The sequence below is a fragment of the Cydia pomonella genome, chromosome 4, assembly GCF_033807575.1.
Source record: "Cydia pomonella isolate Wapato2018A chromosome 4, ilCydPomo1, whole genome shotgun sequence".
Lineage (NCBI taxonomy): Eukaryota > Metazoa > Arthropoda > Insecta > Lepidoptera > Tortricidae > Cydia > Cydia pomonella.
Genome location: NC_084706.1, coordinates 2,251,569 through 2,276,990, shown reverse-complemented (window position 1 = coordinate 2,276,990; position 25,422 = coordinate 2,251,569). Strand labels below are relative to the sequence as shown.

General features: G+C 35.5%; 2 protein-coding genes across 3 annotated transcripts in view; one reads left to right on the top strand and one right to left on the bottom strand.

Annotated features, from left to right (window-relative positions):
• Positions 1 to 2,046: 2,046 nt before the first annotated feature.
• On the bottom strand, positions 2,047 to 2,694 carry LOC133517426 (uncharacterized). Its single transcript, XM_061850742.1, has one exon. It carries the CDS (start codon positions 2,692 to 2,694, stop codon positions 2,047 to 2,049), a length of 648 nt encoding a protein of 215 aa, XP_061706726.1.
• Positions 2,695 to 8,186: 5,492 nt separating this feature from the next.
• The window catches only part of LOC133516838 (LIM domain only protein 3), an 84,101-nt gene continuing 66,865 nt past the window's right edge, over positions 8,187 to 25,422 (top strand). For both annotated transcript variants that reach the window (XM_061849831.1, XM_061849830.1), the window contains exon 1: positions 8,187 to 8,782. In XM_061849831.1, coding sequence (XP_061705815.1) covers positions 8,777 to 8,782 — 6 coding nt within the window. In that variant the 5' untranslated portion in view covers positions 8,187 to 8,776. The remainder of the gene's footprint in view (positions 8,783 to 25,422) is intronic.

Here is a 25,422-nt window from a genome sequence, read left to right as displayed (position 1 = left end):
GAAAATACTTAATGTTAAGTGACTAGGTCGCTCTTCTTTGGTGTCGGCTTACGTGAGCGAATAACTCGCGAACGCGAAGCGGCGCGGCGTGGCGCGGATGAATTCAATCCTTTGATACCTATGGAAATGTCCTACGTGGGCTTTCTCGTTGTGAACGCGAATGCCGTTGGGCCGCCGCGCCGCGCCGCGTCGCATCGCGAGTTATTCGCTCACGTAAGCCACTGCGTTAGACAGCCATAAGTAAAGTCATCAACTCTACAAATAGGAATTCTCGAAGCTAGAAATCTCGAGGCTCTTGTCCTTCGTCGTGACGGGAAAAATAACTCAATGTCTCGAGAACTCGAGAAATAAATATCTTGTGATAAGTAAAAAGAAATCACGCGTATAACACGTGATGTGTCTATTGTGTGCGTATAACACGTTATGTGGCCGTATACGGTCCGATTCTAAGAATAAAAAAAATACGATAACGATAAGTTCTGGTTTAGATAAGTTCTCATTTAGATATCGTTTGTATGTCGTATAATTGACAGAAGAAGCTCGATTCGGGCAACCGATGTCATTCTGACGTTAGAAATATCGTAGATAGATCTTATTGGGATCACTGCGGAATCGAAATAAATGTCAATTTTGACATGTTGTTTAGTTATCGATCTTTTAAAGATCTTTCCAAGATCTTAAACGTGTCTTAATCATTCTTCGAATCGGGCCGTGTGAAATGTTCGGACGTTTTCTCATAATTTGTTAGACTAGTTAGTGAAAATGTTATAGTATGTTATATATTTGTAATCTATTGACAAAGCTTTTTCATTTGATACCCCACATGGTAATTTTAAAATAAAAAAATAACATTTTTTTCATAGTGTCTGGGTGACCGTTCTTTAACCCACCAACCGCGGCAGCTGACGTGCATGATGCATCATGAAAAAAATCTTTTAACTACTTTACTTCTTATCGCCCGGGAAGAAATAACTAACGAAATATTTACCAGGCCTTGGATACTCTGTTCGCAACTTTCTCAACATTTATAAAGCAATGTAAGTATTTTTTGTTTTCTAAAAATATACCTATTTTTACAACGTCATCTAATACTAGGTATGTATAAATAGCCGATAAACACCAATGCAGCGATGTCAGGAAATGCAATTAAGTGAGGAACTAATTAGGGCTGACAAGCAACGTCATAATTTGAGAGGTCGCGATCGCGTTAATTTAAATAGTTTCGAAGCAATTTAAATATTTGGTGGCAATATACACGCGTCGAGTTACTTCATTAGTGTAGCAAATCATCGCGCGGTGGTGTTTGGTTTCTTTCTAAGTGTCGATGCGGATAAAAAAGAATAGGTACATTTTTTTGGTTAACGTTAGATTAATATAGGCACATAACATGTTAAACTTCCACGTTGTGTACACAACTACACATATTTAATAATTTGAACGGGTCTAACACGATATAATTTCGTTGTTTTTACCTTATCTGACGTTTCAACTGGGTTGCACCAGCTGTGGTCACGGACGACTGACGTCCCAGCAAAATGTCAACGGGCATTCGGAAAAGGAAAATATAATGAAAATACATCGCGTTAGATGCGTTCAAATTATTGAATACTAGTACTTTGCCCCGAACCGAGAACAGTGTCGCCAAAAACTTAATCAGTCACGGACGACTGACGTCCCAGCAAAATGTCAACGGGCATTCGGAAAAGGAAAATATAATGAAAATACATCGCGTTAGATGCGTTCAAATTATTGAATACTAGTACTTTGCCCCGAACCGAGAACAGTGTCGCCAAAAACTTAATAGAGTAGATTCATAGACATATACAGGATGGACAAATAAATTAAAATTAAATTAAATTTTCATTTATTTCGACCATCTGGGATCATACAAACAAACATAATACATTACAATAAATTAAATAAATAAATAAGTTAATTAATAAAATTTAACATTCCGATTAACATAATATTCCGATTACATTAAAATTAAATAACCATGTTAGTACCTACTTATCTTACGTCTAGTGTTAGTATACAATATTATTATTACATATTGTCGAATACATGGAGCGCACTGCAGTGGTTCAGATACGCACCATCCAACCTGCTTGCAAACATTGCTAGGATGCTGTTGGTGCTGGCCCTCACCCTGCTGATCAGCGAGGCGGCGCGTTTGCGCATGATGGCAGAGAAGCTGTCCACGCGCGCCTCCGCAAACATTAACGATGCGCTGCAGTAGCGAGGCAACCCCATCAGCACCCTAAAAGCATTGTTGTATTGCACTCGCAACGCGCTGTACTGTTTCTGCGTGTAGTTAACCCACAGGCTACTCGTATAAAATGAGGTACAAAATGCTCGGAATAATGTTACCTTTACGGCAGTTGAGCTACGAGCAAACCTGCGGGCAATCATGTTTGCTCGAACAGCCAGCGCCCTTCGCTCCCTTTCGACGTCGGCACCGTCCTTGAAGTCAGAGGTGATGATATGCCCCAAGTATTTAAACTGATTGACCAGCTTCAGGGGATTCCCATTCAACTTTAAGGCTGGTACTGTCGGCAAACACTTCCCTCTGACTCCAAACACCATTAACTCACTTTTCGCGGCATTGTACTTGAGCCCATGCGTAATAGCATACCTCTCACAGACCGCTATGAGTTTAGAGAGACCACATGGCGACGCGCTCAGCAGCACCATATCATCCGCGTAGCTAATATTGTTTACGTTAATGCCTTCCACGTGACATCCGATATGCGTACTACTGAGCTCGTCAATTAGTGCGTTCAATAAGAAGTATACATTAAGTTTTTAAATTTTAACTATATTAATCTCAGAGATTATTAAGTTTTAAATAACGGATAGAATCAGGCGTTACTTTGCGGAAATCCATATCAATTAAAACACAAAATACTACTTTGCTAATCCGCGAAAAGATAACGTGCTAGTCAATCAGTGCTAACCCGTTATATTTACTTGCGTATTTTTACATGTAATAATTATTCCCACGCATGTTTAACGGGATCATGCGTACGGGGCACTACCCAGAAGCTTGGAAATTTGGCCGGGTCATCATGGTCCCTAAGGCAAGTGGCAAGAACCAGAGACGATTGACTAACACGTTATTTTTTCGCGGATACAAAGTAATATTTTGTGTTTTAATTAGTAAGTTTGGTTTTAAAAATAAATTATTCAGGTCTGGCAAATACATGCGAAACATAATATCTGACATATCTATATAACATGTGCCTCTAACGGCAGGCAAATAAGTCAGGAGCTTCAAAATTTGGGGAATTCGGGTGCCAATCACTGTCACTTTTTCTCGAAATAAATCGAGAAAACAACGTGTTTTAAACAACACAAACATTAAAAAAATTGCTTGCTGCTAAAGGTATATTTGGCAGACATTTTCTTCCGTATACAATTGCCAACCCTAAATAATATATTTAAGAAAAAGTATTAAGTAAATTTTGCACTAAATATAATTAAAATGTAATATATATATTAGTACGGAACCGTAATAACACCTTGTTCATTTACAATGTCGGTTAAATTGTAGCCTACGCGTCATGAAAACAAATGGATTGTCATTCTTGGAAATCGATCTGATTAAAATACGGTAGAATACACGATGCATAGGTACTTATACACCGTGTTTTTTTGATTTCCGTTAATTTCAAGGGTGCATCCCTGAGCTTAACTTAAGTAATTTCGGAGATAATCAATTTTTATCTGATAAGACCTTACGAGCGTGTATACTCTCGGACGATCGATGTTCGAAATGACATGGATATGTCACAGTAGGTATTTTATTGTTTGGTTGGTTAAATATAATACCCGTGTTATAACAACGCTATATGCAACATTTAATTAATTTTTACCCGACTGCCAAAGGGAGGAGGGTAATGTTTTTCGAGTGTATGTATGTATGTCTGTTTCTTTGTGGCCTCCTGTAGCCTAAACGGCTTGATGGATTTTGATGTATGAGGTATCGTTAGATTCGTCTTGATCACGGGAGTGTTATATGATGTTTTTTGGGGGTAACTAAAAAGTTATAAATAAAAAAAAATTATAAAAAAAAACAAAAAACCCGACTGCACACTAAAAAAGAGGAAAACAAGCCCCACAAGAATATTGTTGTTGATGGCAAGTATCGCAAGCGGGGACCAACAACTATACAACAACAACAAAATGACTATAAGTAACCCTCTGTTGGTCCCCGCTTGCGATACTTACCATCAACAACAATATTCTTGTGGGGCTTGTTTTCCTCTTTTTTAGAGTGCAGTCGGGTTTTTTGTTTTTTTTTTTTTATAAAAGTTTAAATAGAATATATATATATACTATAACATATATATATTTAATAACTATGCCATTTAGTTTCCTTTAACGTACTAACGGATACCCCGAAGTTAACGGAATTCAATAAAAACACGGTGTATATACATACTGGTATATCTACGGCCTCCTAAGTAGCCTAGTCGGTGTCGGTAGTGACCCTTCCTAGGGATTTGGTGGTCCCGAGATCGAATTCCGGTAAGGGTATTTATTTATTTGTGTGTTTATCACAAATATTTGGTGTTATCTATGTAACTAAGTTTTTAATAAATAAGTTCTATAGTTTTTATTAATATTTCAAAGTAACTGTTGTGTATTTATCTGTAGGTAAGTTCGCCACCCCTAGTACGTTACGTACAAGCTTTGCTTAGTTTGGGGCTAAGTCGATCTGTGTAAGACTGTCCTGAAATAACAATCCCACCAAAACATTTTTATGTAAAATGTTGCCAAGACGAAACTAAAGGGCTGGGCACTGTCAAAAAGTTATCAGATCTCTTGTAGAGCTATGCTTCTAACTCTACAAACCATAACTTCACAAACTCTACACCTTAGTCAAAATATGCGGCTTGGCCGTTTCGCTACCGCCACATGGGCGCAAGTGAAAAATTTATTCCCTATTTTTTTTTTATTATACAATGAGTATGTTTTATTATACAATAGTTTTTGTAGTACTCAATGGTTTTTGTTATATTCTATTATACGTAATATTTTATAAAATCAAAAAACATTATTTTTTATACGAGGTAGCAGTTCTAACCTAACCTAACCCTTTTATTTCTGTTGAGTTGAGACCTAAATATAATTATATAATGTCACTAAATATAGAACAAATGTGCTTTAGAGTATGTAATAATTATGGAAGTGTTAATATAACCCAAAATGCTTTTACAGCCCTGGATGGATTTAAGTATCTCACTAACAGATCTATTTATTTTTTTAATAAAAAAAATATTCTTCCTATTCCTGTTCTCATCCACTAAAAGAATAGAATTATCATTACTTTTGGATCACCCCTCGTGCGTTAAAATGCCTTTTATACAAGTTAGATATTTCACTTGCCTTCATTCCCTAGCACAGCAACGCAAGCACTGGTCAATAAACTACTCATAGCCATAAAGCATAAATAACTACTAGCACGCACTAATTAAAACCATTATGGTCACAAGTCGTAAATCATTCTTTATACCCCTTTTGGAGCTAAATTGATCCAAGCCCGCATAAGATGGATGACAACTGTAACAAGACAACTTTTATCCTTTAATAACTGCGCGCGAACCCTTTCTTTATTCACGCTTTAATTCAATTAAACCTTTATAAGACACGTTTTTTGAGGTTAGAAGGGTAAGTCATCCGGCATTGGAAATTTGACCGTTACTTAGACTTAAAGGCCAATTCGAACTTACATTTTGACATGATATTTAAGTAAATGATGTATTTATATCATTCCCCGTGCGGCTCGCGTCAATACATGTATGGACAAGTACGAGCGAAATACACACGCGAATGATAACTAAATGGCGAATGATAGCTGTCATTTTGATGTCAAAGTACGTTCGAGTTGGCCTCCATTTCTCTTTATAAGTATGTAGTTAGAACGTACATGTACCTTGCGACGACGTGGCTACTTGTTTTTATATGTGCGCTGCAAATTGCGGACCCGGGTATGTCCTTAAACTACGTCCAAAAGAGAGGTATGGGCAATGTGAATGTCATCTCGCCTTGTGTGGTAGGGCACAGCACAGCAGATGTCATTCCAGATCTAGAGCAGAGCCCAGCTGGGGAAGTACCTCCACCTTACAGAAAACCGCAGCCAAATAACACTTGACCCTACTCATAGTGTTGTGTTCCTGCCGGTGAGTAAGGTTGCCAGAGCTCAACGAGGGGGGTGGGGTTAGGGTCGGCAACGCGCATGTAACTCCTCAGGAGTTGCAGGTGTACATAGGCTACGGAGACTGCTTACCATCAGGCAGGCCGTATGCTTGTTTGCCACCGACGTAGTATAAAAAAAAAAATACCCTGTTAATCGATTACTGGACGGTTAACTTTTCTTGACATTGGGTAATTAACTGCGTATGTCTAGTAATTGTATCTATTACCCCGGATTCCCGGCTATTAAAGTGTTTTGAGAAGATATTAAATCGTGGCGTTCGGGCTATTTTTATGTCGACTCGGTGCGAATTAGCGTTAAGAGAAAATTACTTAACGCGAGGTAACCGATAGTATCGATATATTATTTATTTATTTGTCAGTCAAATTTATAATAAATATAAATAATTTGAAACAAAATTATTTATATTTATTATAAATTTGAGCATTTTTTTATAGTCTTATCGTGTTGTAAAAGTCTGCGTTTAAGTACCTATATATATGGTTTTATATATTATATACTGATCCAAGAATTTAATAAAAAAAATATTACGTGCCCATAATACGCCATTACCAAACTGAGTCACCCGTAACTAAATTCCTTTATAAATAAATAAATAAAATAAAATATATTATTAAATATATTTATATAAATTAATTAAGTAAATTCCGCCGAAGATATCTAGACTTTATTTATGTATGTGCCTTATATTCTCACAAATACTTTAAATTATATTTTTAATGTATCGGTAGAAGAGATTTTCAATATTTGGTTACGTCAATCAGTGTTCTTGAATAAGATGATACTTTCACTGCAACAAGTACCCTTCTTTTAACTCATGATAGTTTGAAATTATCATATTCGCCCTATTTCGCCAACCTGTTTTCTTATAAGCGAATCGAATGTAATCCATGGTATTGTACGAAGGCCGCCGTTGGCTCTGGACGAGGTGTCGTCGACTAGTTTTATCAATGATGAATGCCCCTTCCCTTGTATTCGGCACATTGTATCGTAGCGAGGAAGACTGCATTCATAGATCCGCATCGTTTCAATTGAATTATTTTATTTCTTTTGTGGCATGATGAAAAATTAATATGTGTGCCTATTCAATATAGCTTAGTAGTTTGAAAAAATAAGGCCGGTATTAAATAAAATAAATAAATAAATATTATAGGACATTATTACACAAATTGACTAAGTCCCACAGTAAGCTCAATAAGGCTTGTGTTGAGGGTACTTAGATAACGATATATATAATATATAAATATTTATAAATACTTAAATACATAGAAAACACCCATGACTTGACAAATATCCATGCTCATCACACGAATAAATGTCCTTAATTACCAGGATTTGAACCCGGGACCATCGGCTTCCTAGGCAGGGTCACTACCCACTAGGCCAAACTGGTATTATTAATAAGTTACTTAAAGATCGATAATAATTTGTTACTATTTTGTCAAGTAAGCAAGTTAAGTTCCAGTAATTAAACATTTTTATGTTTTTCCCGCAAAAGTTTTTTCTCTTTTAAAACTCACTTAATTAGCATACGTTTAAATTTCATTTAACTGACACCCACAAGGAAAACATAACGTAAAGAATGAAAATTTATACTATATTATGCTATTTTATCAAATTTTTCCCGGCGGTAAGAAATGGGTATACTTAGATACCTATTATAATATAATACTAGGTAGGTCAACTTTTGGGTAACTTTTTTTACTTATCAAAAAAGTTGATAAACCTTAAATTTTTGTAATACTCTTGAAACATATTTATTTATCTAATTTTCATTAAGTTTGAAAAATGAGTAAGCGCTTAATATATATTATTTAATTAGTATGTGTAATGTGTACATTACGGTAACAAAACAGAATTATTAACCATGACAATTAAATAAGTATTTAACTAGCAGCTACCTACATTAAAACCAGATTTACGTATGTAACTATCTATTGAGTTAAGCCTGTATATGTGTGTGTGGAATTTATCGACATGCCTCTAAAATATGTACCTGAATATTTTTATTTCAGTTCTTCCTATGCTCCATTCGTCATCCGTTTTGCCTCTACATACAGACAAATAAGTGCAATATTGGATATAAACAATTCTGCACCATCGTTTAGATTATTATTGTAAAGTGAAGTCGCCATCCAGTTACAATTCGATTGATATTATAATTTTTTATTTAGGCCTATACGCTGCGCCGCTTAAACTCTGCCCACTTACAGCGTCAAGCGTCGAAACGACGTAAGCGTCGTCGCGTTATTGCGCGAAAAGCTCCGCAAATACGGAGCTTTCGTACGGGAAAAGGAAGGGTAAGTATCGCTCCCCACCTAAGCGACGTCCCGCTCATTCGCTGTCTAGCGCGCGCGGCAAGCGCACGTCCCTGCTCCGCGTACTCATTCCCGCACGCGATCGCGAAAAACTTTTACAAGTGCTGTGACATTACGCTGAAAATGAACATTTTGTGCCGTGATTTTCATTCAAACTAGTGCCGAACTAATCGACCGTAAGAGTGTTCTGAAGAGGCTAATTACGAGTCGCTAGACTAATTGGCCGGGCCGGCGTTTCATGAAGGTGAGCCGACTTTTATTTCCGTTCGGCAATCCCTCTAATTACGTCAATTAGTGTAATGCGGCGACAGCTTTGAAGAGTTCGCTTAATGATCTCCACCGAGCACGCTTTGAAAAACTATTATAAGTCGAGGACGCACACTCTCAAACTAATTGCATTTATTATACCTAATTCCAATTTAGCGATTGTTGTTAATGAAATTACAATATAATTTCACTTATCGTTAACCAATTAAGTGTCTATTTCATGCTTGAGTAGATGTATAAAGTGTCTTGTAACACGCAAGGTGTTTAAATTTTAAATCAAAGCCGACACGGTGATAAAATTGATATGTATGTTTTTAATTCTGAGTCATTAAATTTACTTATTTTTATGTCTTTTTCTAGGCTTATAGATTTAATTTGGATTTATTTCGGTCATAGATAATATTTTGAAAAGTTTTGTTTTAAGTGTATTGTAAAGTATTAAATATGAATTTAATATCATCTACACGCTGTCCATAAAAAAAAGCAAGTTAGTTCAGTTAGAACACATTATAACTTTGAACTATTTCAAATGACGAATGAAAATAAACTTATCAGTCTTTAGTAGATAAGCAGCGACGTAATGAGAGGTTGCTGTGGGGTGATAAAACTTCCGCTTTTAGAAATTAGATAAACAATTCGTGGTTAGGTTTTTCCATGTTTATTTACTTTTTATCTATTCCTCTACAAATACCTATGCAATTTATTGATGTTATTATCAATCACTTGCGCCTACTTTAAATTGATGTAAATGATGTATATTATTTAAATGAATACCTATTAAAAGTTCACTCGTCAGGTGGCGCAGAAAATAAATGTTACATACAACCTTATACATATGACTTAAAACATAACCCTAATTTTAAATGTACATATCGATACATCTTAAGTATACTGAGGCAAGTGTCAATTTTATAATTTTAAGTTTTTTACACATTTATGATTAAAATGCCAGTATTTACCTCACACTGAAATTATATGCTGAATTTCCAATTGTTTTCAAAATAAAGTGACGTATATTTAGGCAACTAACATCAGTTCATATACTCGAACATGTCTACTGAGGCAAGTCACATGCATCACAGTACGCGGTACAGTTAACGCGGAGGAGGGTAAAAAAAGTAAAAAAAAGTGTGGTATACTAATATAACTCACTGGGTCGACGTGGGAAGAAAACAGATACTAACAATTTAAACTACATTTATTTGATAAATTTTAAATGTTTTGATAGGTAGCTAACATAAAATTCTACTTTGAATCAAATTTTATCTTAAAAAATGACACATTTTGGCGTATTGAACCAGTCAAGTGTTTGTTGGCTCCGCTAAAATTCACTGGAGTATACTTAGGTCATAAGTTCTGTCACAAAGGTTTTGACTGATAATTAAACTATAGGTACAGTTCCCTTATTATTCATTAGAATGGGTTAAAAACTTATTTAATGCTAAATTACTTGCAATATAGTTTAACATAATATGCTGTCTTAGTTTTGCATAATTCTATATATCATTCATGTGTATTGGATTGCCAAAATTGCAACTGTATATGTTTTATTTACTAAACTTACTCGTTGGATGGCAGTCAAAAATTTGCGTGTCACTGAAAAGTACCCTAAGTTTGAAGGGTAATAGTTGAAGTACAGACTTGTCAGAGAATTAAATGCTGGTGATAAAATAACGTTCTAATAAAGTTAATTCATACAAATAAACAAGTGTATCTATTTTATTAATGTGACACTGATTTTTACCCCCCTTTGTAAAGAATAATTTTTCACAATCTAGAAGCATATTTGTGTGTAACGACAATCCCAAAGTAAACAAGTACCTAGTAAATAAAGACGCGATATGAAATTTAAATTAATTATATTGCGTTTCGATCATGGCAAACTTTTTTATTAAAAGGTTTGTATTCCATTTCCCATTCCATTAGCCATAACCTTTGTGATAGAACTTATCACCTAACTAAGTATACTCTTATATCATTAACTGCGATAGATTTCAAAACTCCATTAATTCATACATAATCTAAGAGGGTCCGCCAGAACAAATCCAAAATCTTATGGAAATACATTAGGAAGTTACGTTCCTTTGTAGGTACCTTTGAACCGCTCTCCTGCATAAACCTGATTTCGCGAATATATAAAAAAAAATGAATCTAATTCATCTTGAACTAATTCCGTTAGGTTAGTAACCCCGTAACTTAAGAAAAAACTAAGCTGTAGAAAAAAAAGGACGTACCCCCATCTTAAATGCCGGCAATCCACTTGTAACCCCTCTGATTTTGCGGGTGTCCATGAGTGACGGACATATAGGAGGCTAGATCATTTAAAAAAACTTCGCCAAGTTATCTAAATAACATAATGTTCTATACCAAGAGCCGTACAATGAAACAAAATACAGCTCCCAGCGCGGTTGTCCCAAAAGCCAATTAGAAGGCAGTATCCGCTTGTTTATTCGCTAATTAGCAAGTGGCTCATTAGAGCTACATCACTAGCCCAGTGTAGCGATGCTTCATTCGTTTTAATTATGTACGCTGTGTTCTTATAATTACCGGGAACAATTAAATTGCGCTTTAACGTTTTATGTTAAGCATTATGGCAGTTTTTTTGGATTAACGAGAAGTCTACTGTTCGTTTCTTAATTTGACCGAGTGATTTTAATATCGAAGTTAGGGAATGTTAGAAAACCAGTACTAGGAGCACAATTTAATCGAAGTCACCTAATGGCTTATAGATTGGTTCACGATGATTTTTTTTAACACCGAAAAGAACTATTTCGAGTGCCCCATATATTATTTAGGGTGACCAGATCTGGTTTTACGGAACAACTGCTTTAAAAATACGGGATTCGAGGTTAAAATACGTTTTATTTATTAAAAATCATCATTCTTTTTTTAATACTAAAATTTGGCGTAATCGATTAAATTGCTAAATTTCTTAATGAAAGACTTTAAAAACCATCTTAAGTATTTAAAACACAACAATTTTTATTTTATCCAAAAAAGAAAATATGAAATAATATACATACAAACTTTGATTTTCTTTATGATTTACCCTTAAGACAATCATAAATCAACAATTTGTTAATTATTTAGATCAGAAAATGTGAATTAATTAACTTTATAATAAATACAAACAAATTCTGACTTTCCCAATTAAACACCCTTAAAACAATAATAAATATTAATGTAAGTACCTACACAACAATTTGTGAATTGGAAAATGTGGTGTGTTCAATCGAATATGCGTTCGCGCGGATCGCGCGGTGTTCACCGCTGTGTGCGAGAATAAAATAAATATTGTTCGAAAAGGTATTTTTATAATGAAATGCTAATGAATCATAAAATAAAGGGACAATGTACTGTCGCGTATTGGTTCGCCAAATTACTGGACAATGAAAAATTCCTGGCTGAAATATGGGACAACCCGTAAAATACAGGACATCTGGTCACCCTATGTGCTGATGTGCTGCATACGTAGTAAAATTGGGGTCAAAATATTTTAGACCCTGTGGTTCTAATAAGAAATCCCATTCAAAAGTAATCTTTTGTATGATAGCAATAAATGTATTTTATTTTCAAAATTTTGTGCTTTCCCTGTTGCATCCTAAAGGAGAACTGGCTGACGGTCAGCTGCAGAGAAATATGACCCCCCCCCCCTGAATAGAAGTTTGTATGCAAAGGTGCTAAGCGAATAGTATTACTGACTGTACATAAATAAATTTCCAAGAAAAGTCATGCGATCCGGTGCTCGAACCCAGGACCACCGGTTTTGAAGTCGCCCGCCTTACCGATCACGTTTTAAAATATACGTTTCACGTTTTATATCAATCCCCTCAATATTAGGAAAACAGTATAGGTATTAAAAATATGCTAGTCAAGAAAATTTCAATCTATATTTTCGCTAAAAATATTGGAAATAAAATCGTAAATTTAATTATAGTGTAAATTTACTTATAATATAACTCATTGTTAAATATGCAGTATTTAATGTCATTTCCACACACGAAGTTATTATCGTGATATATATAACAACAGAGTCCTTTCCATTAATTAATTTTGGCTTAATAATAAGGCTATAATATAATGAATGAATTGAGCTTGTTTCGTTTAATTAATCCGTGTTAATTGGTCGATCGGTGACGTAACCGCGCTTCGAACATTACATTATTAGATTTTGTATAATGTTTGAACTTATTAGGATATGAAAAATAATCCCGTTCCAATTTGATGTTCATATTGTTTTAATATTCGATACGGTTCTTATTATGTCCATAAATCACGGGGCTGTTGATTTCTTAGAACAAGTTATCAGGTTAACATTATCACAAAGCTTATTAGAAATAAATGATTTTTGCTTAATACAAAATTCATAACTAGTTCAACGAGGGGGGGGGGGGGGGGGGCGGGTTTAGGGTCGGCAACGCGCATGTAACTCCTCTGGAGTTGCAGGCGTACATAGGCTACGGAGACTGCTTACCATCAGGCGGGCCGTATGCTTGTTTGCCACCGACGTAGTATTAAAAAAAAAAACTAGTTTCCTATATATTTTCTTTCAATACAGCAATTCTTAAGGAAGACAAAAAGAACATCAAGCTTCTTTGTTATGAAAAATAAATGCCATTAAAATTGAAACATTCTCAATCCCAAACTGGCGGTATTTTACCGGTCCAAGGCTTAAGATTAATTTGATAATACACTACATACATACATACTGCACTGACATATTCAAAATGTTTTGCATAATTTATGAAGTATTCGGGATATTGATTGGATGTAAAAGCCTGTAATTATGTTTGACATCCATCTTGCATACCTGTACCTAATAAAATTGTAACACTGACAATGTATGATTGAATAAATGAATATGAATAGGTTTTAAGAAATGTACTTCCTTCGTTTCGAGCGCGATAGTACGACACTCGAGGTCCCGGAGGTAGACTGGCTATAGTAGAAGACATCAACATCTAGCTACCCGCATTTATTATTCTTAATATTGTTTTATTTTTAAGGTGTGCCTATGTATGTATAGGTACATAGTATCTACAAACAAAGCAATTGTCGCTTAATGCAGTGTTCGCAGTTCGCACACGTTATTATCAGTTTTGAACGATGACTGAATGCTCGTTTTAGAAACAACAAAGAATGACAAATTCCCACAGTGTCACTGTCACCGCTTCTAGCCCGCAATGTTGTACAGCTGTTAAATACCACTTCACTAGACCCGGGCCAGTTTAAGTCAGGCTTCTAATTAAGAAAGTGGACGACCGAAACGCCTTTCCCTACAAACGTACTCCCCATTTTCCTCTTTGGAGATTAACATTATTGAAAATATTTTGATACAATTTGATGTATATCAACTACAGCTAAGATATTCGAAAAAATTAAAAGATGAGGTTTGTTTTTTTTAGAATTTCTTATTATTATAAGTTCGGAGAGTTTAAAAAGGAGATCATCGATTTTGGGCCCACTTAGTACTGACGGCGTGTACTGATCATACTATTTTGATAGTTAAATACGCATTGTATTTCGCATAATACACATTATTATATGTCCAAATAAAAATACATTTTATTGTCCCTTTTTACCGACTTCAAAGGGAGGAGGTTATCAACTTCATAACTCCGTCATTTCTGAACCGATTTTGAAAATTATTTTTTTGCTTGAATCTATTTATATACAGATTGGTCCCGTTTTTGTCAAAACTCAGTTCTGATGATGGGATCCATGAGGAATCGAGAGAACTCTTCAAATGTGAAGAGCATACATATAGTGATTTTTGTATTTTCATCAACAAATCAAGCATTTACATTTGAAAAGTGACATTTGATGAAGTGGAACTGCTGATGATGATCAGAATGGAACTGTTCAATGACGCATCGTCGTTCACGTCACATTTTTTTGTCAAGTTTGGGTTCTGACGATGGGGTCCATGAGGCATCGAGGGAACTCCTCCAATGGTCAAGGCATATATATAGTGATCTTAGTATTTTCATTATCAAATCAAGCATTTACATTTGTAGAAGTGACATTTGATGAAGCGGAACTGCTGATGATGAACAGAACTCTTCAACGCCACATAGTTCACGTTTGGCAATGGGTTCTCTTTGCGTGTTTGTGAAGCAGTTAGGTTTTCAAGGTACATTTTTGTCAAGCTTGGAATTTGATGATGGATTCCATGAGGAATTGAGGGTACTTCTCAACTCTTTTAAGCAAACTTTTAACCATGTTTAATATTATTTCATGCATGGTGTGAAAAAATGTTTTTTAAATATAGTCGAATACCCTATTGCGGGTATTTTACCAGTCTTTTTAATTTCATTGTATGAGATCCAAAATCAATAATATTTTTTCTTTCACCGGTCTCCCTCATTGAAGTCGGTTTTTTTTCTTAATAATTATCTCTTAAGAATTTTTGTTGAAGCTGCGGTCAAGTTATACGTATTAGGAATAGCTGACAATCGAGAACAGCGTTTTGTTTGTCAATAGGTTAGGTTAGCCTGATATTGCGCTATCGGCTGCGGTCGCTGCGGGAAGAACAGACCGCAAAGCTGGCCAATTGAACCCTTGTGTCATGGCTGGCTATGATAACGATATTTTTATGTTTATAAATATGATTGTTGAATCATAAAACCTATTCAAAGGTACTAATAGGATATATAATAAATTATTTTATTAGAATATATTAACTGATTAGTGTGCCGCTGTGCCCGGTTGGCCGAGCGGTTTTAGGCATCTGACGCGATTAAAGAGGACGCTGGTTTGATTCCAGCGCTGGGCACTGGAGGCGTTGGTCGTTATTTATAATATCGTATAATATAGCATCTTTTCAGTTTCCTATTCAAAGGTAGAAAAGAAGAATGATATTTTTTTATAATAGTTACCAACTCTAAGTAAATACTAATTTATTATTATTATTATTTATATTAAGGTAAAAATTAAACTATTTTTTGTTGAAATGCTTTAATAAAAGCGTTAAGAGAAAAATGAAATGTCCTTAATACACATATTTTAGAGCATGGATATTTGTTCCTGAGTCATGGGTGTTTTCTATGTATTTAAGTATTTATATATTATATATATCGTTGTCTAAGTACCTTCAACACAAGCCTTATTGAGCTTACTGTGGGACTTAGTCAATTTGTGTAATAATGTCCTATAATATTTATTTATTTATTTAAATAAATATATGTATTAACGTGTGTATATGTGTATTACAGTAATGTTGGTTAACAGCGGTTAATTTTAGCAATCAGTAGGTAACATAAGACAACTTTAGAAATATAAATGACGAGAACTATAATCCTATAAGTATTGTCTTGAACATAGGTATACACATTCCAATATGTAATTTGAATTGCAACATTATGATTCACCCTAGTTTGGTCCTAATTAAGTACTTGTTTAGTGAGAATCGCAAACATATGGCGGTCTCACCCTTCATTAGTCTACAGTTCGTGTAGCCAACATGCCAATCGTTAACGCTCCGTAGCGAACGAAATGCAACTGTCACTGTTGCACTGATATAGAAGAGTGTTAGACAGAGATGACTACGCTACTTTACGGAGCGTTAACGATTGGCATGTTTGCTACGCGGGCAGGGCTGTCAACTGTTACTTTTTAAGTCTGGCATGACATATATTATTTTAATAATTTGGGCAGTTTTAGATTGCATTTTGGTTACCTCTTTATGCTAAATAGCTTAATCTGATGTGTTCTTCTTATGAATGTTCGATGTTTTCTTTCGTGTTTCAATGTAAACACTAAAAATAACAAATAAGTGCTCACCTATAAAACAACTGTTTTTGGCTCTCATGATAAGTTCGTCTCTGTAAAATGTCGGCTGTATTATTTGTACTAAATAGATCTTAACGCTTAATTTGCATAGTAGTAAAATCTTATTGTAAGAGCCTATTGCAATGGAGTCCACAGTATCATCCCACGCGGTCACCAGCAATGCTGTGGCGCTGTGCACATTGTCAGAATTTTAGTTTTTAGTATTTATTTTAAAAATAATACTTCAGTTACTTTCAATACGATAAATAAAATTAACCTTAAACATGTTTTCATGGTTTTTTATTTTCGTAGCGCCACTTGCACCATCCCACTAACTCGAGGTTAACCGGTTAAACCGTTAACCCAGTGTCAAATTGTACTGGTAACCATGGTAACTCCAGGTTTAACCGGTTAACCCCGGGTTGGTGCTATGGGGCAAGGGCCTAATTATACTGTTAACTTTATTTATACAGTGTGTCCCTAGCCATTGGATAAAGCCGAAAGGTACATATACATTAGGGTATTTAGAACCAGTGTACAAAGTATCATAACAGCCGGTGTAGCGGTTTCGAAGAAATTAACAAATTACCAATTTTTACTTTGGAGCAGCCTGTATGTTAGTAGCTCCTAAGGTAATATCCTCAAACAATAGTATGGAACCTTGTTCAACCTTTTTGATTATCTTTTTTAGTTATGACACTAATAAGCTGCTGACTTTTGAAAAATGTCATCATTTTCAAATATTTCGAACAAATTGTCAAAAACACTGCCAAAGATTAACACAGTGTGTTTCTTTTTGGTGTCGATTATTGCAAATAACTTTTGTTCGTAAAAATATTTTTTTATCTTTAATTAAAAAAATATTAACGTCAGACCATTCCTGAGAAGTAACCCTACGTGGGATTTCAGGGTTTGTCCAATGGCTAAGGTCACCCTGTATAACATGAATAATGTGTTGATATTTGTAATGTAAACCGCAGAAATAATAATTGATACTACTGTTATATGTTCTATATCATTCTGCTGTTATTAAAGCGGACATCCCGACGACAGTAGGTACATATGTCATAATTAGTTTTATCATTATTCATATTCAGAAAAAAATTGTCAGTGACATTAAACTTATCTGCATTACTTCCGCCAGCTTGCGAATGTGAAAAAACGAATACAATTGGTGAAGAATATTCAGAATTCAAATTTCGTCATTCAAAATTCCAGATCTGGAAACACTTTCTCTAACACAAGCGTTAAGTATATCAGCTAAATACGGTGCCACTACGTCGATTACAGATTGCATGCCTTTCACAGAGATCCTCCAAAGGTCCTCGGTATTCTTTAATTTCAAGGACTTGAACGTTGTTATGATTTCATGGGGGTCAGTAGAAGTATAATTCCATGCTGCATTTCTGGACATTGTTTGTATCCAAGTAAACACCAGCCTTTGCTGGAGTTCAAGTTCCGTGTAGTATCTGTGGCTATGTTGGTGAAAAAGTGTTGAAAGGCGCCAGCAACATCCAGGTCTGCAGACAATATTCGGTGTTGAACTTTCAGTCTGTAGTGGCCATCACGGGGTTTCGTTTTTCCAGTTTCAGTGTTTATTACAGTCCAAGTAGCTTTTACTTTATTGTCAGCTGACCTGACTTTCTGACCTATGAAGGCAGACTTAGCCGCGGGGCAGACTTTCTTAAACATTTTTGAATATTTTCTTACATATTCTGCAAAATTCTGGTCATGGTTAATATTCTTCATTTCATACAGGTCATACAATCTATTCCTGCTTTTATGGATACCCACTGTGGCCTATTCACTAAACCTTGTTTTGAGTGAGCCTTGCTTGAGAGTGTTTGTTTTAAACATATTCTTGATGGCAAAGCTTCAGTTTACAACCACCTATTCATTAATACGATTAAAATAGCTGGTTTAATAAACAACTACTTTTGACATTTTATTTTACCATTTCACTTAATCTAGTCAGAGATTTGATTAAATTGCTTAACTGTAGAGTAAAATGTTATATTCGGTACTTGCTTTCGTCATTTCACTAAACCAGTTCAGAGATTTTATCAAATCACCAATACATACCATCTTCCAGTTGAGACTATCATTTCACTAAACTTGTTTAGCGAAATGATAAAACCAGTTGACTTTTTGAGTTCGTTTTGTCAACTTACTGTCCTGGTTAGGGATTTTGTCAAATTCCTAAACAAATCTAGCGTAATGAAAAAGCGTGTCGCGTTTATTGGCCGAATTTTTCTTTTCACTAAACAGAGTTAGTGATTTGGTCGAATCACTGAATTTTTCTCGGGAAATGATGATATGGTATCGCCATTTTAACATCCTGCGTGATTTGATCATATCCCTTAGACATTTGTTCAAATCTTTGTTTTCATCATTTCCCTGCGACATAAACATTGTGTAAATCAAATACGGGCGATAAAATTTGCCAGATATAGAATGTAGCCGTGTATAGTACGTGTCACCCACGATGACGCGCAGTTTTGTCAAATCTAACCTTTAATGACATGAATAGTCATGTCATTCTCGTATAGACGAGTCAAGGCACGCGTCGTCGTGAATGACATGACATATAATCATTAACTAAGAAGTTTTTTAAGTTGCACTTTATTATGAGAACGTAATTATTTTTTTTAATTTTACTCAACAGCAATACATTGCAAACATTACCATGACATGACATAACGAGATACAAGCGTTGACAGTTACTTTAAAAAGTTCGTATCTCGTAACATGTGTATTGTTTTACATTATCGGCGAAATATTTTGTATGGTTAATATTACCATTGTATATCTAAGCATAATTTATCTCAATATACTTCTATGGTCCTAAGTTAACCACCGCACCGTTTAAGTATTGGCCCGTATTAAATGTACACACTGTATAATATTTGTTTTCACTAAATGCCATAAAGGAAGCTTTGTTTATTCCAGCCATAATATTTTCAATCGATAATCGGCTAATTGGGCCGTCGGCAGCAATTCGAATACTCTGTTATTAGGCAGGTTAATTAAAGAGTTATCGGTAATTACTAATTACCCCGTTTCGGAACAGTCCGCTGCGAACACCACTAATTAAGACATTCCTCCCTCATTAGACATAGATATATTCTCGAGAGCTCCACACTAACATGACCCCGTTTCTGTACACGACATTGTTGCTGTGTGGGTAATTACGAGTAATTATTAGGTACTCCGAAAATATAGCTTATTAACTCTTTCGATACATCCGATTTTAAGTAGGTAGGTTCGTAAACCTAATGAAGTAAAGCGCCAATTACACGCCAATTACATCCACAGTTCCCGATAACGGGCCCGAAATCAGTCCCGATTTCGGGCCTGATGACCGTTGTGTACGGTAGTGTCCGTCACTCTCAATCGCCCGGTGTTAAAAAGTGACGGTTATTTTATCACGTGAATGAAGCTATCGATAATACGCCTGCTGCAGTTTTTTCAAGTGTCATGCGTCACTTTCGCATTTACATACTTGTTAGAACGTGACAGGCATGGTGATAAATGATAAAGAGCCGACCATCTTAGCCCTACAATATCTAAATACCATAAGAGGTCCGATATAGATTTGGAAAATTTTAAGACAACTAATATATAGTTAGTCTTAGTATATATCTATTTTATCCTCCGTGAAATGTCATATATTTATCACTGTTTTAAAAAGTACAACAGCTAATGACGTCCTCTTGACTAATGGGTTTGAACAGAGACCCTCGGGTTATCTATAATTAAATATTAACTTGTTGACGTCAAGTGTCAATCGGCGTTATCTTCGGGGGAGCCTTATTACTAGTGCTCAGAGCAAGTGTACCAATTATCGATAACACAATATGTTAATAAGTTAAATCCCTACTAATATTAACGCCAAAGTAACTCTGTCTGTTACCTCTTCACGGACAAACCGCTGAGCCGATTTAGATAAAAATGTACACAGACAGTTTCCCGTTTCGTCAAAGCCCGAGAAAGGACATAAAGAATAGTAAGATAGATTTTTTAAGGTACTCATCCCTCAAGGGGTTGAAAAAGAGGTGGAATTTGCTATATAAGCAGGAAATTACTAATTTTATTTATATAGATTTATTCATAACAATTATAAGATAGTATAAATATAAATTGAGTACCTTGATATTTTTCATTTTTCATGCTCTCAAAGTCTCATTGTTTATCTATGAAGTGTGCAGAAAGTGATACGTTTCTAGGGTGTTCTACTTTCCGAGTATGTTTTTTAAATTTTGTTTACGAGGAGTAATTAAAATTTGGTTTTAAAAATGTATTTTTTTTTTCAATTAATTTCATCACTTGCTTAACAATTTAATAAATACATATCTTTACATTATCATCAATGTGGTGCCTCATTGATTTTCCGAGAAAAAATACGCCGATTTTTATTTCGCAGATAACGGTTCGCAGACTGGTTCTTTGGCAGCGGCACCTAATGATTCTCCGACAATCTTTTAGCGGGTTATGGTTTTGCTGAACATCGTTTCGCAGAGTGATTTATTTGTAGATGTAACTTGTGGTCGACTATCGTTTGGTAGACTCTTGGTTCAGACACCGTTCAGTTAGGTTCTGTGTAAATTAGCAGAACTGTTATTAGAAGAATTTCATATGGCAAAGTAATCTTTTCGTTTAAGTAACGTTTAGTCGAATAACGTTTCACATTTTCACTTCACTAAAAAAATCATTTCTACCAACCAACAAGAAGAAAACCTCACAATCCGCATCAAGTTACTTTGAAATAAAGATAACCTCTACGAGCATTCTGTATGTCAACTCTAATAACTAGTATAAACTGTTCATTTATACTATGGTATCGATTTTAACTCTAAATTAGACATGGAAGGAAATATGACGTCTGTACTGTACTAATTAGTTGTTATATACAAGAGTTAACTAATTAGTTGCCATTTTGTTTATATACAAACCTACATTATCATGTTACTTAAAGATAACTGCAAAATATAAATATAACTAAGTTTATCCTTACAATGATAGTATTGACATGACATGACATGAAGCGCTGCTGGCCTAGCGGTAAGAGCGTGCGACTTTCAATCCGGAGGTCGCGGGTTGAAACCCCGGCTCGTACCAATGAGTTTTTAGGAACTAATGTACGAAATATCATTTGATATTTACCAGTCGCTTTTCGGTGAAGGAAAATATCGTGAGGAAACCGGACTGACTAATCCCAATAAGGCCTAGTTTACCCTCTTGGTTGGTCGCTTTCGTAAAAACTAGTGCCTACGCCAATTCTGGGAATTAGTTGTCAAGCGGACCCCAGGCTCCCATGAGCTGTGGCAAAAATGCCGGGACAATGCGAGGAAGAAGAAGATAGTATTGACATAAATCATCCAGGCTTCCTAAAAGTCTTTGCGCAAGATCACCTTATAACTAAAAATATAGCTACTAAAAATAAACGGGGGTAAATAATCGCTCCGCACTCATTCGTCCGAGTTCAAGTGCTCATGAGCTTTATGTTTTTTTTTTCTCCGAAAAGAAATGAAAAAAGTTCGAAACTTTTTACAGAACTCTTTAAGATGCTCTTATTTGATTTTGAGTATTTTGAAGGAAATAAATGACAAGTATCTATATTATTACAAAAAAGATAACGCTTAGCCTCAAATAGAGTAAATTTCGCGATTTTGACAAAAATGTCTAAAATTTTAATAATATTGCAACGATAGGAAACGCCTGTTCAAAAATTGAGGTCGCCTCATTTATCGACGATTTTAAATTTACTGCTTTCGAAGTGCAGTCAAAAGTTTCGTAACGACGGCCGCCCGGCAGATTTTATGCAAATTTTGACAAGTTAACATTAAGTAGGGGAACAAACTGTGTCCACGTTTTACGGCTTTCCTGTCGCCAGACCCTTTTTAGGCCTTTTAAAATACCTTAATTTTATGAAACATGCTTTTAATCGAACTCGGTTTGATCCTTGTGCAACTGGCGATGACTTCATCGTGCTCCAAGAACATCCCATTATGACCCATCCTCGCGCCATCTGGATATATCAACATTGGCGGCCTCAAAGGGATTATGGAAAACCAATAGTTCAGGTCTGTGCCGATGTATCACAGTGCCCCGAGCTTAGCTTCGGTTGTACTGTCGGTGGGGATAGCGAGGGCTCACGACTAGCTGGTCGGCTGCAGCAGTAGTATAGCCTAGTGAAGACGTAAGAGCTCAATTAGGCCGTTTTGTTTGCTCGCCAAACGCACTGTCCAGCTTAGCCTTTGGAAGTGTGTGCTTTAATTAGGGTTACATAAGTATGTTTAGGCGTCATTATATGTATTCAAGTATTTAGAGTTTGCATTAAATTGATACATTGATGGCGCCGGAAGCTATCATCCTGTTAAGAATTAAGAGAACGATTACAAACAGTTGGTGCAATCTGCCATGAATCATTAACTTATACCGTGCATCTGTACCGTCGTACCCTGTGATTATTCGCGTTCCTCGCCACATCATTTCTGCATGCGACTTTCGTTATATTGCGGTATTTGTTCGAGCGACTGAATTCATTGTACCTACTCTGTAGTTAGCAATGTATCGAATATTGCATGCAAGTTCTCGAATCGTCTAAATGGGGTTTTAGTGCAACTTGAAAGGCATTTTACACATGATATCTTTCTTTGGATTTAAGTGTGTTGGTTGATAAGGAAAGCGTTATTCAGTGATTTCTCTGAGTGACGTGGAGTGCATGGAGCTGGGTCGGTAATGAACGCCCGGGAATGACCGCCACGGCAATTTGAGCGCGCAGTGGGCCGGCTCGCACCAACAGTCCTCGAAATTACTACACGATACTTATGCTTAGAATTATGCTCCTTTACTACGCTTAAAGGAGGATATAAATACCAGTGCAGTGTTTTTTTAGAGTTACGTATCTCAAAAGGACCCTGTTTTCTCTTTAGATAATATCTACCTGTCTGCATGTAAAGTCCCTTCTTTCTCGAGGTATAAAGTCAACAGTAATATCTATATAAAATATCGATCAATGTTGGTCTTAAATAAATAATTATTATTTTATTTATTTTTATTTATACTCAAGCTCAAGATTATAGGATCCCTAGGAGCTTGGGTAAAAATGAACTACCAGGTCAAGACATTAAAAAAGACTGCTATTTATGTTGCATATTTTAAGAGTTGCACTCGCAAGGTACTTCAGGTGGCAAACATCATTTTGAGTTGACATTTAACTTTCTGACAATTACATTTCAACTTCGCAGTCTCGTTGTGGGAGTTTTTCACACGAACGAGTAATCAAGTTCTATAAATACATTCTCTAACTAACATGATGTTATAATCAGATGGTAAACTCGCAAATATATAGAGCTAAACGAGTTAATAGCTGAAATCACCGCGAGGTAGAGCGGTCAAGTTATCGCACTAGTGCTCGCGTCGAGTCGGGCTCCGCTTTCAATTTAGCAGAATTAATAACAGTGCAAATCGTACTTATGCGGCTACGGCTGCCCGCGGGAGACTAATAAGTTAATAACCAGTTATTTGCGGATATTTGTCGTTAATGCATAGCTTCATCCCTACTTCATGGATAGGTAGACACATTTATAGTACTTTTATGAACTTAATCGTGTCTAGTTCTCTACATACGCCTTGTATTTTAGATATAGAAATAAAACCTTATTGGCCGGGTACACGATGGCAGCGCCGCCTAGCGTTGGCAACTTTCTAGGCCCTCACGAATAATGAGCGCAATTAAATAAGATTACTCCTTAAAAACATCTTTATAATGCAGTTTAATGCGCGAAATCTATTCGTTTCTAATATTAAACAATTTTGCTTTTTAGCTTTATTTATTTATTTTTTATTTATTTAAACTTTATTGCACAATACATGAAGGGTACAAATGGCGGACTTAATGCCAGAGGGCATTCTCTACCAGTCAACCATGAGCCAAACCGAAAGATCCTAATTGGTGCAGGGTCAGAATACAGAGTAAAATGACAAAAAAAAAATCACAAAATTATATAAAATTATACGTACATAAATAATATGATACATAAATATAAATACATACTTACATATATAAATACATACCCATGCTTTAATGAAAATACTAAGAATTATGTGTATTTAATATTATAATTTCCATTTTTCTTCGTTGTTCTTTCGTTACAAATTATTATAAAAAAATATATTGTATTATATTTTACTAGCGTACCTTGTGATCCTTTTCTAGGGAATTCTTATGATGCGTTCAAGTATAAGAGCGTTGTTCTTTGAATGGATTGTAAACAGAAACTACTAAACTATATTATGATTACGTTATCTCGTTCGGTTCCTTTACGCTTGACTTGACAGACGACAGACAGAATTAAGTTAAGGACATAATTCATAGTTTCATAGAAGATTGAAGTTAAAAATAACACTTGCACATTCAATATTATCAGCTGCCAGACTAGCTAGGTCTAACTCTATCAGTCCTACGCGCCAAAAGTATGCTTAACACTAAATCTGTGTTGACATATGCTAGATAAAATGTTTAGCCGTTACGTTTTGTTTATTCGAAAATATTAAAATTATTTTTAACATGTTTTGATTCCCTTTCGGCCATTGGGAGCTGGAAGACGAGTGTTTTCTGAACCTACATATATTGCTATATGTTGCCACAGGTCTCATCTTTGTATCAGATGACGTTAATTCCATTTTTTCGTACCAGACTTACTTTCGGCCATTTGGGATCTGGCAGACGAGTGGTTTCTGAAGCTGTATATAAATTCCTATCTGTTGCCACCAGTCTCATCTTTGTATCAGATGAAGTAAATTTCACCGCTTTTTTTGTAACCGGAAGTGGTACTATTTTCA

Excerpts from the sequence above, each read along its gene's own strand:
- LOC133517426 (XM_061850742.1), bottom strand. The coding sequence starts at position 2,694 with ATGGTGCTGCTGAGCGCGTCGCCATGTGGTCTCTCTAAACTCATAGCG.